The sequence below is a fragment of the Herpailurus yagouaroundi genome, unplaced genomic scaffold (genome assembly GCF_014898765.1).
Source record: "Herpailurus yagouaroundi ecotype Mexico unplaced genomic scaffold, PumYag 180, whole genome shotgun sequence".
In the NCBI taxonomy this organism is placed as follows: domain Eukaryota; kingdom Metazoa; phylum Chordata; class Mammalia; order Carnivora; family Felidae; genus Herpailurus; species Herpailurus yagouaroundi.
The window spans coordinates 319,769-338,124 of NW_024412411.1; the positions used below are offsets into that span (position 1 = coordinate 319,769).

At 38.3% G+C, this 18,356-nt stretch overlaps 2 protein-coding genes across 2 annotated transcripts; one reads left to right on the forward strand and one right to left on the reverse strand.

The window, feature by feature from the left end:
• Window positions 1-426: 426 nt before the first annotated feature.
• Window positions 427-1,453, forward strand: LOC121039492 (olfactory receptor 52D1-like). The gene has a single exon (XM_040489737.1). The coding sequence runs from the start codon at window positions 427-429 to the stop codon at window positions 1,369-1,371; it is 945 nt and encodes a 314-aa protein (XP_040345671.1). The 3' UTR covers window positions 1,372-1,453.
• An 11,694-nt stretch (window positions 1,454-13,147) lies between these two features.
• Window positions 13,148-14,098, reverse strand: LOC121039155 (olfactory receptor 52A1-like). The gene has a single exon (XM_040489087.1). It carries the CDS (start codon window positions 14,096-14,098, stop codon window positions 13,148-13,150), a length of 951 nt encoding a protein of 316 aa, XP_040345021.1.
• Window positions 14,099-18,356: the final 4,258 nt, after the last annotated feature.

Below are 18,356 nucleotides of genomic sequence, written 5' to 3' on the forward strand. Positions count from 1 at the left end.
TTTTCTCAAAGGCTTTGCTATTTTAACTATCCCAAGTTACCTTCGAGGAGGTCTGACTATCCTGTGGCTATTGTGTGCTTTTTGGCAAATGCAGTTGACACATGAAATACTTAGATCTCAATTTATGATGTATAAACATTACAGTGGTATGTTAGCAGATATGCCACTCTTATTGGGGGCTCTTCAAAATTTAAAATTTATACCTGAGACTGCTTCTCCCTTCTTCAGTGAGAGTAGCCTAGGATTATATCCCTCCACACCTTAAGTAACTGAAGCTTTTGATCATTAGTTTATGCAGTATAATTATGATTATCACCATAAGCTACTGGAATACCCAGCATTTTAGGTGCAAATGATGCTGTGATTTCAAAATGTCCCTTGTTTCTTTCTCCCTAGGAATCAGACTGTTAGGAGTTCAGATTAGGGATGTCCTCTTGCAACAACTCCATTCCTCAACCCTTGACATTTGTCCTGGCTGGAATTCCTGGCTTGGAATCTTCCCATGGCTGGTTCTCTGTGCCTTTTTTCTTGGTATTTGTCATTACAATGATTGGGAATGCCGCCATCTTATGCATCATCTGGGTGGAGAAGAGTCTTCATGAGCCCGTGTTTCTCCTCCTGGCCATGCTGTCTGTTGTTGACCTGTCCCTGGTCAGTGTCACTGTGCCCCGCATGCTAGGGATCTTCTGGATGAATGCCAAAGACATCAGCTTTAATGCCTGCCTCACACAGATGTTTTTCATCCCTTCATTTTATGTCATGGAGTCTGGGATCCTCCTAGCCATGGCTTTTGACAGATTTGTGGCTATCTGGTACCCTCTGAGATATACAACCATCCTTGCTAACAACATACTTGTGAAGATGGCTCTGGCTGTCCTGACAAGGGCAGTGGCAGTGCTGACTCCAGCACCCATCCTGGCAAAAAGACTGGAAAGCTTCCAAACCCACATCATCTCTTACTCCTACTGTGCCTACATGGCTGTGGTACAGATAGCCTGTGGGGACATCTCCAACCACATTGTCTATGGCCTCATGGTTATTGCAACATCTGTGGGATTTGATTTGCTTTTTATCATTCTGTCCTATGGGCTGATCCTTCATGCTGTCTTCCGGATCCCCTCTAGGGAGGCAGGGGGCAAAGCTCTCAGTACATGTGGCTCCCATCTTTGTGTCATAGCTCTCTTTTATTCTCCTGTTGTCTTCTCTGTCCTGGCCCAGATTTTAGGCTACCATATGGCTCCCTATATCCAGATTATCATTGACAACCTCTACTTCCTAGTGCCTCCCATGGCCAACCCCTTGATTTATGGAGCCCGGACTAAGCAAATGCGCGAGCGGGTACTACGGATCCTCCGCTGTCATAGAAACTGAGGATGATATCTGAGGTGGACAGGATACCTGTGATATGGAGCTGGAAATCTTGTTAGGTTTAAGGTAGAGATAATGGTTGCCTGATTTGAGGCTTCCTGGGCAAAGGAATAGCAAAGGCAAGAGAAGGATTCTGTGAGTGTGGGCACATAATGGGGGGCATGTTCTCTCTGTCAGAATGTAGTTTTTATGAAACTCTCATGACCAGAACCTTCCCCAAATGTTTATGTAAGTTATAAAGTAGGAGATATTTTGTTGTTAATTCTATTATTTAATCCCATCAGAGAACATAAATTGTAAGCTCATTTTTTTCAAATGATGTAAAAAATGAATTTAGTCATACATTCTCATGATCTATGGGCAAAAATAAGTATCCAAATTTTTTGTTGATTCCATGATTTTTCTTCCACACCTATGTTTTCAGATATTATACCAACATAAAATTATATATCATAAAAAACAATCCTAATGGGAATAAACATGTATAAATATCTATGATCATGTCTGAGTAATGAGCTCCTTTTTGGTCTGAATGGTTTTAATGCAGAAGAGTCATCTATAGAGAGTTACTATTGGTGTCTAAATATGGAACCAATATACAGTGGGTTGGACTTGGTAGGTAAGTATTTTACAAAGCTGGGGTGGGGGTGCGGAGAAGGCCTTTAACAAAGATATTTTTTCACTAGCTTCGTTTTCTCCCTTCCACCTACCTGACCTCATATACTTTCACATATTCAAGACACCTGAATCTGTATCTTTTTATTTTTTATTTTTTTTTAATATTTTTTTTAACGTTTATTTATTTTTTGGGGACAGAGAGAGACAGAGCATGAACGGGGGAGGGGCAGAGAGAGAGGGAGACACAGAATCAGAAACAGGGTCCAGGCTCTGAGCCATCAGCCCAGAGCCCGACGCGGGGCTCGAACTCACGGACTGCGAGATCGTGACCCGGCTGAAGTCGGACGCTTAACCGACTGCGCCACCCAGGCGCCCCCTGAATCTGTATCTTAAACCATGAATTATGTCTGTGTTCCAGGAAAAAAAAAACAAAAACAAAAACATTATAATAGCCTTGTGAACAACTCTTCATATATACCCTCAACTTAAATCTTCCCAAACTAAACTCTTAGTCTCCTACCTAGCTTGATTGTCCCTCTGCATTCCCCATTTTTTTCTTTTGACTTCAGTTAAATTAAATAAAAAATTTGAAATTACTTAGTTGTCTTTATTTCTTTTCCTTCATCCAACCAGTGACCAAGACATACCTGCACATTTCCACTCTCTACTTCTCTACCTCATACTTTCATCAGTGTACTACAGATTCTCCTAACTTTCCTATACCAAATCTCTCGCCTATCCAAAGTTGTTATTAGCACTGCAACACGTCTTTCCCAAGAAAATATCTCATTTTGTCCACTTAAATCTCCAGCAGCCTATTCCTCAAGACAAAGTCTAAACTCCCCAGCACTCAAGTTATTGCTTGAGTTGATGCTCATCTGCCTTGCCAGGTGCTTTCTTTTCACTAAATCATAATTAGGCATCAATCCAGCTAAAGCTGACTGCTTTATTTGAAAAGAAACAACACATTCCTTGCTACTTTAGCTCATTCTTAATGCTATTTTGGAGGCATTTTCACTTGGTCTTTCTTACTCAAAATTCTTCCCATCTCACACTTCAATTTGTTTGCCTTAATGCCTGCCTTCAGATGATATCACTCAGTCATTTTCTGTATTGCCAGACACTAGGTTTCCTTGACCTGGCCTATAATTCAGATGCTGGTCTGCATGCCTTCCCATTACCCTCACACTGACTTTTCTTTAAGGTCCATGCCCAGAAACTGAATTTTGCACTGCACATAAGCAGATTGTAATCCTCCTTGTCTTAGTTTTTCAGAAACAGTATTGAATATCAACTCATAAACCACGGGATAACCTATACATGTAAATCATACCCATCTTCTTATCTCTAATGTTCACAATTTAGATATCCCTAAGTCTAACTGGAACAAAATTACACAGATGACATTTATGTCGCACAAATGATACAAATATACATGCTTTTTGTTTCATATACATGCTTCCGATCATCTTATTTGTCTATAAACGTCTCTTTCTCTCAGTCTGTCTCTGAAACATGCTATCATATTCATATTTATACACGTTCGTACACCATACCTGAGAAACGCAAGCATTCACAAGCACATATATGTACACGTGTATCTGACGTACATGTTAATTACATCCATAAATATGCAAAACCACGATTAAACTCCTTGCAGTTTGCCTGAACAAGTTTTCAGAGACCTAACTTTGCTCAGATAAATTAACGACTCCTCTCCGAATGCCCCTACCACATGCTGTTTATCATTATCTGGGACTCACTCATTTTATGCAATACTTTCTATGTAAGCCTTCCTTGACCTCCCCTCTCTTCTTTTTCTCTACTCTCTATTGGGTTCATTTTCAGTGGTCTCCAGCATCACTCAATCCTTCCTTAATTGTAACACATGATTACTTCATATGACAATTGCCTCTTTACATGATCTTTTTCTACACTAAAATTAAATATATAATATTATATAGTGAAACCTCTTCGACTCCATTTCTGAATATTATTTAGGGCATGCTCTTTCACCTTCAGTGTACCATTGGTGTTCCCTCAAATATAATTCCCCTTCTCAATTGTTATAATTAATTTAGCTAGGCTATAAACAACTCCCAAATTAAGAGTTTGGGATTGTTTGGGCTCAATACTCTCATTTCATTTTTCTCTCATGGTTGCCTGGCAAAAAGGGTTGCGTGGGGCTAGAATCTTGTGAAGAGTCGGTGAGAATGGACATCCAATGTGGCTTCTTCATGGACAAGCCTGGTGCCATAGTGCTCCTCCCCCTAGGCTCTCTCTCCATAAAATTAGCCTGGGTTTCTTACTTGGTGTTTCAGGGCTTCATGAGGTAAAGACCACAAGCTGCTGGACCAGATATGGTCTATACCCAAGACTTAGCATCACTTTTGTAGTATCTTATTTCTCAAAGCAGTCAAAGGATTTGACCAAATCAAGGGGTTGGAAAGTAGACTATTGATGATTAGATTGCAGAAAAACATTGAGTTTAGAAAATACTGTTATAGCCATCTTTGACAGGTCCAGTCTGGCATAGTGTCTTCTCTGTCTACGACAGTTCACATCCCTTTCATTAGCAGCATATACTTAACATCTCCTCTAAAATTCCAGGCCTCATCCTATTATGATATCTGTCCAGAATTTCATCATCTAAATCATATCCAGATGTAGGTGAGGCTTCAAAGGTTTGGTTCCTTAGATATAGTTCTTTGAGTACAATTTCCTTTTTCTTTTTTTTTTTTTTTTAATTTTTTTTTCAACGTTTACTTATTTTTGGGACAGAGAGAGACAGAGCATGAACGGGGGAGGGGCAGAGAGAGAGGGAGACACAGAATCGGAAACAGGCTCCAGGCTCCGAGCCATCAGCCCAGAGCCCGACATGGGGCTCGAACTCACGGACCGCGAGATCATGACCTGGCTGAAGTCGGACGCTTAACCGACTGCGCCACCCAGGCGCCCCATACAATTTCCTTTTTCTATGAATATCTATTAACTGAAGAGATAAGTCTTCTGCCTCTTACACTGCCAACATAGAATGTTAGTACAGCAATAAGAAAACTGTAAAAACATTCCCATTCCAAAAGAGGAAGAAAGATGGAGCATGGGAGTCGCTGGTCCCTAGCATGCTAAAATCTAAGGCACACATTCTCAGCTTCTTGATTAAGTTCTTACCCTGCTCCATGAGGATAATTCTGTTTCTTTGTGGTTCTTGGCTTTACCTTCTGAGACCTAGACCCCATACTCTGTATCATCACTCATTTTCTAAAAGAAGTGGACCACATTTTCATTTTATCTTCCTAAGCCTATAGTTTGGGGACTCTAGTGGTTCTTTTCATTTTGAGATGCCTGTACTTTTCAATCTAACCAGGCAGTTCTTCTGACTAGTAAAGGATCTTGAAAGTGCATACTTTTATCCAGAAGCTAGCTCATGCTTTAAGAGTATATAATGTCTAGAGAAAAAGTGAATGAGAAACAATTTTGTGTTCAAACTCAGAAATACCTGAGGCTTCTGTGGCTGTTATGAGTAGTGTTTGAAAGTTAAACACTTACTTCTTTTAACTCATTTTTCCCTATACATATTTTATTACAAGTGGCATTGTCAACATTATCTGGAAGTTTCCTTCCTTTTTTATTTTCTACCTTAAAAAAAGTTCCACCATCCACAGATACCTTTATTCTCTGGTACACAATGACAATTTTGTCATTCTATTTAATGCCTTCATTAACAGTCTTATTGGTACCCTTCAAGATTCTGTCCATCCACTCAAAGCCAGTGCTTCGTATTCTAGGGGTTTCTGTTATTGCAGAATCTAGTTGTTAACATCATTTTTCATATGTATGTATGTATATATGTGTGTGTGTGTGTGTGTGTGTATGTGCTATTGTTTATTTATTTTTGAAGGGAGGAAGGGGCAGAGAGAGGGGAACAGAGAATCTGAAGTGGGCTCCACGCTGACAGCAGCAAGCCTGATGTGGGGCTCGAACTCATGAACCACAAGATCATGACCTGAGCCGAAGTCAGACACTCAACTGACTGAGCCACCCAGGCATCCCTTTATATTTTAACTGGTGATGTGCAGTATAACACTGCAAAACTTAATGGCTTTAAATGGTATTTTATGATTTTTTTTTCTCTCAAGTTACTGTTGATTGTCTGGACTCATCTGTGTAGTTCTCACTTGGGAGTCTCTCAAGCAGTTGCAGATAATGTTTAGAACAGGAATCTAAGACTGGGTACTCAAGCCTTCTTCATTCGTATGTTAGGCATTGTAGTCTACCTCCACACTGACTCCTGTTCCATCGGGTTAGAATTAGGTGGGTTCTTACATGGTGGCATGAAAACAGAAAAGGTTGTGGTATTAGTTAAGGTCTCTACCAAGACCTGGCACAGATTGTTTTCTGTTGTATTCATGGCAGATGAAGGGCCTTAAATATATCAGGGTATAGGGAAGAGTCCATTCTTGACTGAGGAGTGGCAAGAGCACATAACAGAAAAGTGTGTGATGTGGAAGATACGGTTATTAGCTATTCTTGGAAGATAGAATTTGCCACACTCAACTTTTCTTTCACTTCCATCATAAATGATTTTTCAGTTTCTACCTCTTCTCAATGGTTCCATATTATGTTCCTAAACATTTCTATCATTGCTCACCAATGATGATTTTCCAGTGCTTCCCATATTAGGTCTCATACATATAATCAGTCTACTCTCGATTTTGTGAATTAGTTTTATTCTCTAGAGATTCCAAGGCAGCCAAGGTGTTTTGGATACAGAGATTTATAGGGATTCGATTCATGACAGCCAGGGCACACCAGCACACATCTATTCCTTTCCAAGACAACATGCCTAATTCTATACAATAGCAATTTTCTTCCCATGACTCAAAAAATTAGCTTCCCTTCTGATTCCTGCTCTATTGAGAAAAGACTCTCAAACAACTCTAGTTTCTATTCTAGAAAAAAAAAAAGTTGGACTGGGTACAGTTATGGAATGTAAAGTCATATGGAAAAAAGAAATACTCAAATATTCTCACTGATTAAATACACCAACAACCAGGTTTTAGTTCATATGCCTACCCACTGAAAATAATTATCATTCCTTACAGCTCTGACTCAATCCAACCAGTGGTATTTATAGCTGCTGTGATTTTCTTCTAATTCCATCTGCCGCATGAAGAATGTCGATCCATAGAAAGGATTGCTCAATTGCTATTTGAAAATCTCCTCTGATAGAGAGCTTCCTCCACGCACACACCCAATGGCATTATGTGGCATAATTTACATAATTCACACTATGGCATTGTGTTTCCCTCGAGTTCTTAGCAATAGTGAGCTCAAATTTACCTTCTTTTTATCATCCACTCCTGAAATATATAAGATCTGGTGGCCACAAAAGAAATATATTTTGTCTAGCATATGCTTGCAATTGAAGTGACAGTTACCAGAGACTTCAAATTCTACTTTAATAAAGGTAAAAATTCAAAGTTCCTTAATAACATTAGTCACTTTCAATTCATTTTTTTTTCCCAACGTTTATTTATTTTTGGGACAGAGAGAGACAGAGCATGAACGGGCGAGGGGCAGAGAGAGAGGGAGACACAGAATCGGAAACAGGCTCCAGGCTCTGAGCCATCAGCCCAGAGCCCAACGCGGGGCTCGAACTCACGGACCGCGAGATCGTGACCTGGCTGAAGTCGGACGCTTAACCGACTGCGCCACCCAGGCGCCCCTAGTCACTTTCAATTCAATTAGTCACAATAAATGTTTAGTTTGTAGATGACTCTCAAGGTTTTCCACCCCATAGGTAAGAAGTAATATTTTTACTTTTTTAAAAAATGTATTTTAGAGAGAGACAGGGAGAGTGTGAGCCAGGGAGAGGGGCAAAGGAAAAGAGAGAATCTTTCTCCACTCAGTGTGGAGCCTGATGTGGGGCTTGATCCCATGACCCTGGGATCATGACCTGAGCCAAAATCAAGAGTGAGACACTCAACCAACTGAGCCACCTGGGTGCCCCTACACTTTTTTAGTACAGATTAAGTGCAAGATTAAATTTTGCCATTTAACTATCTTATCACAATTGCAAACTTTATATTATTTTTTTCATCAAATTGGGACATTAAAGCATAAACTTAAAACAACCATGTCCAAGGTCACCTCCAATAAACTCTGAATGTATCTCAGATATGTAGTACTTCAAAGCCTTTGATCTTTGGGTTATACCAGCTTACCTTCCTGCATGCCATTATCATTTAGCTGTGTTTTCCCTTGCACCAAATACAGCTAGCATTTAAAGCTCCTTGATCTGACTAATGTCATCAATCAAGAACAATACTGTATTGGGGCGCCTGGGTGGCGCAGTCGGTTAAGCGTCCGACTTCAGCCAGGTCATGATCTCGCGGTCCGTGAGTTCGAGCCCCGCGTGGGGCTCTGGGCTGACAGCTCAGAGCTTGGAGCCTGTTTCGGATTCTGTGTCTCCCTCTCTCTCTGCCCCTCCCCCGTTCATGCTCTGTCTCTCTCTGTCCCAAAAATAAATAAATGTTGAAAAAAAAAAGAACAATACTGTATTAATCTTTAAACATCTGGGGCACATAAAGTTTGACTCAAGCAGTTTGAAATCAACAAGAGAGAAGAAACATTTTTTTTTCCAAAATATGACACCATTTTTGTTATTTTTAAAATGAAAACAGGGACTGTTGGTGGGAATGTAAATTCGTATAGTCACTATGGAAGACAGTATGGAGGTTCCTCAAAAAACTAAAAATAGAACTACCATATAATTCAGTAATCATACTTCAGGGTATATACCCAAGGGAAATGAAAATAGAATATCAAAGAGATATTTCTACTCCCATGTTTATTACAGCAATATTAACAATAGCCATGATACGGAGACAATCTAAGTGTCAATCAGTGGATGAATGGACAAACACACACACACACACACACACACACACACACACACACACACTGGAAGATCATTCAGCTATGAGAAAGAAGGACATCCTATTGTTTGTCACAACATGGCTGGACCTTGAGAGCATTATGTTAAGTGAAATAAATCAGAAAAATACAAATACTGTATGATATCACTTACATGTGGAATCTATAAAGGCCAAACTCATAGAAACAGAGTAGAATGGTGGTTACCAGGGGCTGAGGATGGAGGAAGGGGAGATGTTGGTCAAAGAGTACAAATTTCCAGTTATAAGATAAGTTCTGGGGGTCTAATGCATATTATAGGGATTATAGCTAGCAATACTGTATTATATACTTGAAAGTTGTTGAGAGATAACATCTTAAATGTTCTTACAACAGAAAATAAATGGTTATTATGTGACATGATGCTGGTGTTAGCTAACACTGTGGTGGTATCATTTTGCACTATATGTGTTTTGAATCAACACATTGTACATCTTAAACCTGAACAGTGTTATATATCAATTATATCTCCACAATGCTGGAAAAGAAATAAATGCAATGTAGAATTTAACTCTGCTGTGGTTATGAAGTAGGAGCTTGAGTCAGATTACACATAGGAATTTTCTCTCTAACTGATCTCACTTGGGCATTGGTACGTGAACATCTATTAACACATAATATCCTATGATTGTAAAGGCATAGACATTTATTGGAGTTTTTATAGAATTTAACTTCAGGTTTTCCCTAAAATCAACTTCCATTAGAAGTCATAAACTGTCCATGTATCAAATATTTCCTTTAGAATGTTTCAAATTTGCACTACTTTTTAAAATAGGTATTCTTATTTCCATTCAGAGCAAGAAGCTGCATATCAAGAGGACTAGAAAGGAAATAGAAATTTTATTATAGTAAGATTTTCTTCAATATATTAAAATTTTATAGTGGAAGCAACAAAAAATACACCGCCAGTGTTTCCTTACTCCGTCTATTTTTCCTTATCTCAGGCCGCTGTCATAACAATGACTTCCTTGCATTTTATATTAAATTTTTAATGCCTGTCTTCATTATTATTGTTAATAATTTTGATAATGATATAACTATCTTTTAAGCACCTTATCATTATGTGCTATGCTTAAAACACATTTTAAATTGTTATGTCCATACAATCGTCCTTTAAGGGAATTATTATTATCCCAATTATAAAGATGAGGGAAACTAGGTTTAGACAATTAAAATATTTTTAAATTTTCTTTTTATAACACACAGCTATTAGATAGTAGAGTCAAAAGTCAGGCTTACATCTGTCTGATCAAAATATCCATGTTTTTAATATTTTTACAGTACTGTTCTCCTGGAGAGAATTTCTTGAGGGCAGGGACTGCATGAACATTATTTAGGCTCTTTCAGAGCCTTTCATACTATGTACACAATATAGATACTGAGTTTAAATAAAATGAATGAATTAATAAATGGATAAATAGATTAATAGCTCTCACACCTGTTTTGGGTTTTGATTCAGATAGTGGCAGGAGGATTGAAAGTTTCCTTCACTAGTATATTCCATATTTTTTTTTTGAAGACAGCTAGTTTATCTTATTTGGAAATCTCACTCTTTTGGTCTGCCTTTTGTATGTCTTTCTTTTAAAAGACTCTAGATGGGGGTGGGGGAATACCTGGGTGGCTTAGTTGGTTAAGTCTCTGACTTAGGCTCAGGTCATGATCTCATGGTTGGTGAGTTGGAGCCCTGAGTCAGGCTTTGTGCTGACGGCTCAGAGCCTGGAGCCTGCTTCAGATTCCGTGTCTCCCCCTCTCTCTGCCCCTCCCCTGGTCACACTCTGTCTCTCTCTCTCTCTCTCTCTCAAAAATAAATAAACATTAAACAAAATTTTTAAAGTAAAAAAACATAAAAGGCTCTAGATGGAATTCCAGTCCCACAAAATATATAAAAGAATCTTTCTTATTACAAAAATCACTTTAGGATAAGAATTTAATTCAATATGTCTCAATATTTCTTGTGAAGACACACAAGATAATACCAAAAAAAAAAAAAAATCATCCAGTGAGCCTTATCTTGTCTGCCTGGGAAACAAAGGATACCCCCTCCTTCCCAGTAGAAAGGCTATATAACCAAACTCAGTTTTCCATTGGCTCAGGTAACAGGGAAAGTCTCCACATATTGGAAAACTAGTGTTTCCATTTGTTCTTCTAAATAGTTCGTACTTCACAATTTTTTGCCATAAATATCTGACTGCTTGGTACCTGAGACCTATGTATTAATTCTCCTAAAAATCTATTTCATGGGGATTCTTTCTCTGGAGTACATGACACATTTAGCATTGTTCCATACCTTGTCTAAGTCTATGAAATCATGAAGGAACTTACTGTATTCTGTTTACTTGTTTTTTTCATGTTTACCCAGAAAAACATTTTCTTACCTACATTATAAAAGACTGTCTGTCCATTTACCCTCAACCTGCTCCATATATTGCCTGCAGATAGTCTCTTCATTTCAGTGGATTCCCATGACTCCAAGAGCTTTCTCTGACCTGGGGAGCATGCTCTGCCCATAAATAGTACATGTGAGAAGTGTTGGGAAGGTGATATTTTAGGAGTTACCATCTAACAAGAGGTGGAGATTTCTAGATAAATATGCTGTTTCTAGCCCCTCATTGGTACAGTTTCAAGGTGTGACCCTTACCTTTTCCAAATACCCTCAACAGGAAAGAGCTCTGGTAATCCATAGCAGTAACCTGCTCAGTCATGCACACATGAATGGCTTACTTCCCTTCATTATCTTTCTTGCTCAGTCCCTTGCAATTTTTTTTCTTGAAGCAAGTCCCAAATATACTACATACCCTAAAATTATTGCTTTGATTTGTTTTTGGGGAAACCCTTGATAGACACTCTTATGCCATACTCACCTATTTATATACTGAGATCATCATAGGGTAAACTTTAATCTTCTATTCCTACTATAAGACATAGTATAAGTCTTTAGCTTGACCATCAAGAGGAGGGAGACAAACCACTATGGTAAATAGAGAAACCAACTGAGTTAAGATTATTGGTGTCCGTATGGTGATAATAATGGTAGTGTATATGCTCTCAAGCCACAGAGACGCTGGACAAGAAGGTCTGACATGAAAAGGGAACTAAAAGAGATATAGATAAACTTCAAAGTCTTTGGATTTTCTTCACTAGCTCGTAAGCCCTTTGAGAAGTTTCATGCACCTCATCAGAGAACTGCTCATGTTGATGGATTACATCTCAAAAATGTTGGAAGTATCTCCTAATAACATTTAGGGAAAAAAAAATAAGTTCATAGCGAGTTACCAGACTATACAGAGAATGAACTCCTTCCAAGGCCATCACAAGCTAGTCAATGGCAACTCTGAAAAGTTGAGTTGTTCATTTATCCAATAAAAGGACTATATTTGTACAACTAAATAAAACCATGTGTCAGACATTGATATATTAATACATAATACCCTACTTCAGAATTCTGTGTATTATTGATCACTAACAAAGGCACAGATGAGCCTGCTTTTTCCTGAATCACTGCTCAAGGAGGTTAGATGCACACACACCCGCACATACTTCTCCACATCTATATGAGTTATGATGATAGTGTTTTAAAAATGTGAAATCTTGGTTAATAACATTTTATCATTTTAAGTAAAATGCATTATTCAAATCTCACATTTGTCTTGACTTCCTATATGAGGTCTTCTCCGATTCTTTTTAAAATCTAAATTAGTTGCTTCTCACATGTGAAAGTAGATCTTTTCTTATTCTTTTACCATGGCCTAAATAACATTAAATTATATTTGCTCAGTATTTTATATTGTAGCTATACTCTCATCTTTTGAAATCATGGAATCTGTCTTTGTCACTGTTACACATAAAGGATAAACTGCTTCTTTGTTTTGCAGAAAGATACAATAGATGTGCAAATGAGGAAGGAAGAAAAAAACAAGAAAGATTGATAGAAGGAAGGAAGGTAAAAAGAAAAGATAAAGGAAGAAAGGAATAGAGAGATGGGGGAGATTATAGGAATTAATGAGATGCTTATATACTTGTTACTCAAGTTTATCTCACCTTCTGATTCCTTTTGTTTGGGGAATATAGATTATTTAGGGGAGATCCTTATAATGTGAAACTCCCACCAACATAGACATAGTGCAAGGAGTTTCCATCATAAATGGGTAAGTATACATTTTTCCGGTGTCATTCTGTTCTTAGATCACTTCTGGATGTCAGGCTTCAGAATACAAATCTGAGCAACCCGCATGCGGATCTCCTTAGTCTTCACACCATAGACAATGGGGTTAAGGGCAGGGGGCACAAGCAGATAGACGGTAGACAAGAGGATATGAACATAGGGTGATACATGTCCAAAACGGTGGCTGAAGAAGGAAAAAAAGGCAAGGATATAAAACTCCAGGAAGACAACAATATGGGCAGCACAAGTATTGAATGCTTTGCATCGTGCCTCCTTCTGGGGAAGACGAAAAACAGCCTGAAATATCAGAATGTAGGAGATGAAGACAAAGATCATGTCAAAACCTAGAATTGCAAAGGCCACAAAGAGCCCATATGATTTATTAATATGGACATCTTCTGCAGCCAACTTGACCACAGCCATGTGCTCACAGTAGGAATGGACAATGACCACAGATTGGAAAAGTTGCAGGCGTTTAAGCAGAATGGGTAAAATTCCAACAAGCACCGTTGCCCGGACTACTACCACCAGTATGATTTGAACTAGAAAGAGAGGTGTGAGGATTGATGTGTGCCTCAAAGGATCACAGATGGCAACATAGCGGTCAAAGGCCATGGCCAACAGGATACCAGATTCCATGCCCTGCAAGGCATGGATAAAGAAGAGCTGAGTGAGGCAAGCATCAAAAGCCATGGAGCACGAGCCAAACCAGAAGATGGCCAACATCTTGGGAGCGATGGCTACACAGAGACCTAGGTCAGTGGCTGCCAAAACTGCTAGGAAGATGTACATGGGTTGGTGAAGACTGCGTTCTGTAGGGATGATGATTAACAAGAAGATGTTCCCCAGCACAGCCACCAGGCACACTCCAAGGAAGGGAAATCCGATCCAAAACTGCACATGCTCTAGTCCAGGGATCCCAATCAGGGTCACAGTCTTTGGGTTCAGATATGACATGTTGGTAGATCCCATCAGGGTGATAAATCTTTTTCTCTCCACTGACTCTGATACCTATTCAGAGAAAAATTATGGATGAAAAATAAGGGAATTCTCATCATGTCTTCTATAACATAAAAAAACATAGATGGAAATGTGGCCACTACTTTTAATTTTGGGGAATCAACAAGTCACTATTAGAACAGAATTCTTGAATATCTTTTCCCAAAGCCAGTGTGGGTGTCTGCATGAAGAAATTGTAGAAATGGAATTTATGATTCTAAGAGCATTGATCTTGCTAGGTTCTGAAGTGTTCTCAGATGGTGTCATAGAGGACAATATTAGCTCCTTTGTCTATATCTATCTCCAAACTCCAGACACCTTTCAGATTAAGAGAAATCCCTCTGTGGCACTTGAAGGCATAGGATAGATTCTCAATCCCATAGACCTGTCCATTGTTTTCAAAGCTCAGAATCTCCAGAAAATGGCAGCCTTTCCCAGTCTTCCCTTTTTTTTTTTTTTTTTGTGGTTTAGGGAGTAAAATACCGTCCCCACAGATCTTAGGAATTGACTCTCAGAGTGGGGAATGAGGAGATTTGTTCTTTCTGCAAATACTGGTTGAGCTGACTATGTGCAGACCCATTATCCAGGTTCATGGAAATGATATGGAGGAGTTGTTCTTTTATCAGTAGAGGCAGAGTGTATTTGACTCACTGAGATAATTCTGTTTGGTTAGCTTTCAAAGTGGATATATAAGCAGAATGGGGTAGATGGTGATAGAAGTAGTCACAGATCCTAGAGAAGACAGAAGTTGTGAAGATTGATAGGAAGTCAATTGAATAAACAGGCACCATAAATTAGGATAGGATAGTAACCTACAGAAACGGATCAATTGGAAAACCAGTGTAGCTTAAATATTCTGACGATATTAATGTGTTTCAGATGCAAAACGGCAGGGTTGGCTGTGAGCCACTGTAATGTCCATAATGGAGCTCGACCTAACCTAGGTGCTTTCGTTCATTTTACTGGTGTTATCTGGCCAAGAAAATAATTACTCTTTTGATTGTACTGTCCCATTTCACACCCACCTCAAACTTCTGGAATTTTTATAATTTGCTCTCTTTCCTTATAAATTTATTCAGTAAACCTTATGTACTCTTTTTTACTTTTTCATTAGCCATTCTACAAGCTTAAAATCATCCAAAAGTTTCATTTTGTTTTCCTTATGATTTTGTCATAGCCAAATCATTGAATAGAGAATACCGCTCTGAATGAGATTTTACACATTTTTCTTTGAAGGGAAACTAGAAGGATTACTGCTATAACATCATAGGAAAAAACAGACTGGTTCACAGTCAGTAGGAATATAGATGTGGCTATAACTAAGAAGTCCCTAATGCAATAAAATCTAAAATACTTTACTGCTTGATTGAAAGTAGGAGATCATTATATGACCTTCTGTAGCTACATATACCAATGGACTACGACCAAGGCAATAAAAAGCTATATATTATAGAAATTTTGTGAAAGGAAATTCCCTATGATGCCCAAATAACGAGGTTAGGTGAGGAAGTAGTGGATTCTCTAGAAGAGATTACTGATGAACATGAATATATCTTACTAAGGTGACATGAGTAGACAAAGGCAGAACCTAAAGGAACAGTAAAAGGCCACTAGATATATTTATAATGCTTGATGGTATAAGGATAAAATGCTAAATAGTATAGCATATGCTATATATAAATAATATAAATGTATATTATATAAATGCAAATATATATGCATTATTTGTATATTTATAATACATAAAATAATTATAATAGTTATACAAGTAATATGAATACATATATAAAATAAATTTATATTAGACAAATACATATTTATATAAACATTTGTGTAAATAACTTATATAAATATATAAGAAAATATAAAAATATAAAATGTATAAATGTAAACAAAATATATATATATAAATTAAATTTGTATATGATAAAATATACATTATATGTAAGGTTTTATATTATATATATAAATATATATGTATATGTAATTTTTTGTATATTATGATGTTTTGATATCTTACAAAACCTTTCTGGCTGGGAGAGACCCACCCCTCTCTGGCTGGGTTAGTTAATTCTTTTTTTTTTTTTTAATTTTTTTTTTTCAACGTTTATTTATTTTTGGGACAGAGAGAGACAGAGCATGAACGGGGGAGGGGCAGAGAGAGAGGGAGACACAGAATCGGAAACAGGCTCCAGGCTCTGAGCCATCAGCCCAGAGCGTGACGCGGGGCTCGAACTCACAGACCGCGAGATCGTGACCTGGCTGAAGTCGGACGCTTAACCGACTGCGCCACCCAGGCGCCCCGGGTTAGTTAATTCTTAAGGTAACAAAGGGCCCAGCCAGGATCATACCTTCGATATGCAAACTAACCAGTCCATACCTCCTTTATCTGCCAGGAAACAGTATCCCTCTGCCTTAATTATCTTGGGGCCAAGTACCAGGAAACTAGACACTCCACCTCTAACACAAAATCCACCAAACTTATTCCAACTAACCAATTCTAAACTGTTCACACTTCCCTTCCTTCCTTTCCTGTGGAAATACCAACAAAGGCCAGAGCTTAAGCACTTAAATGCTCTGCCTTTGCCACCCTCCACACCTCCCCCCTCCTTTCCTCTGCCTCCTGATCACCCTGGTGATTTTCTATTTGGCCCTGCAAGGCCTCTGTGTCTCCTGTCTCTAGGACCTATTGGTGTGATTACCTCTGTTTTCCTGAGCCTCTCCACTGTTTTTTCTTGAGGCTGCAGCAGACTGATAATCTGATAAAAAGATAACAAATAGTACAGAAAATCATGGGATAAGAATTTAGAAATATAGCATATCATCTATTGCTGGCACTACGATATGTTACATGGAATCTTACCCAGTTCCTTAATTTTTCTCAACTGTAAATGGGAGTAATAATGGCACTTAACTCATTGAATTATTGTGAGAACTATGTTAGTTTATATGTGAAGAACTCAGGACAATGTATGAAAGAAAGTAAACACTCAATGTTTGGTAGTTAGTGCTTGTCAGAACCTGTATAGAACTTCTTAGAATACAGACACATCACTGCCTTCTTGAGAAAGACAAAACAAAAGGTAAAACAAAAATATGGAAATGAGGGAACCCAGGTGGTTCAGTCAGTTGGGGATCTAACTCTTGATTTGGCTCAGGTCAGGTCATGGTCTCACAGTTTATTAAATCGACCCCCACATCGGCTCATGCTGACACCTCCTCCAATCCTGCACATGAGAAACTTCCTGAAAAAAGAGTTGATTAAAACTTCATGAGATGTTGAATTTTCTGGAGTGGAATACACTCCCTCAGTTTGATCTATGGGATTGGACATTCGTGTAAGCAGATGAAATGATCATTGTTACAACAACAAAAAAATGACTTCCCAATCATGTGCAGACTGTGGTGGAGTCAATATATTTCACTGATTTTAATTAATTTGACCACTTCACCTGATAAATAATCATGTCCTCCTTTAAAGTCTTAGTAGGTAGGGGCACCTGGGTGGCTCAGTCAGTTAAGCATTGGACTCTTGATTTCAGCTCAGGTCATGATCTCATGCTTTGTGAGTTTGAGTCCTGCATTGGGCTCCACACTGACAATGTGGAGTCTGCTTGGGACTCTCTCTCCCTCTCTCTGCACCCCCCAAAAAAATTAAATTAAAAAAAACCTTAAAAATAAAGTCAGTAGGTAGATGGAAAACCCATAAATAGGAAAACTAATTTCTAGTAGCTTCTAAGGCCATAAAGGCATGCATCTTATGCAATCTTTCTGTATTAATCAGATCAGAAAAATGTTCATTCCTGGTCCCTGAGTAAAAGAGAAGGAGAGAAGAATAGGAAGATGTCTTAAATGGAGGCAGGGTAAAGTATAAGAAACAAGAGACCAATATACTAGATTTTGATGCCCCAGATAAAGAGAAAACTATATTTCAGGAGATGAGTTATGAGCTATGCTTATGGTGGCAACAAGCCCAGATAGTGAAACTATTAAAGGCAATAAATAGGATGTTCCCATTTTTGACTTTCTCTTCATATCTTACAAGCTTTCCTGCTCAAACTGCAAACACACGCACACACACAAACACACACCATTCAAAAACATGGGTTATCTTCTTATTTTTTATAAACCAAGCAATGCTAGAACTACTTTGTAGTAAACACTAGAGAAGGAGCTTGAAAACATTATTTTATTTTATTTTATTTTATTTTATTTTATTTTATTTTATTTT

What these genes read in the sequence shown, in the direction of transcription:
- LOC121039155 (XM_040489087.1), bottom strand. Translation starts at nt 14,098, where the DNA reads ATGGGATCTACCAACATGTCATATCTGAACCCAAAGACTGTGACCCTG.
- LOC121039492 (XM_040489737.1), top strand. Translation starts at nt 427, where the DNA reads ATGTCCTCTTGCAACAACTCCATTCCTCAACCCTTGACATTTGTCCTG.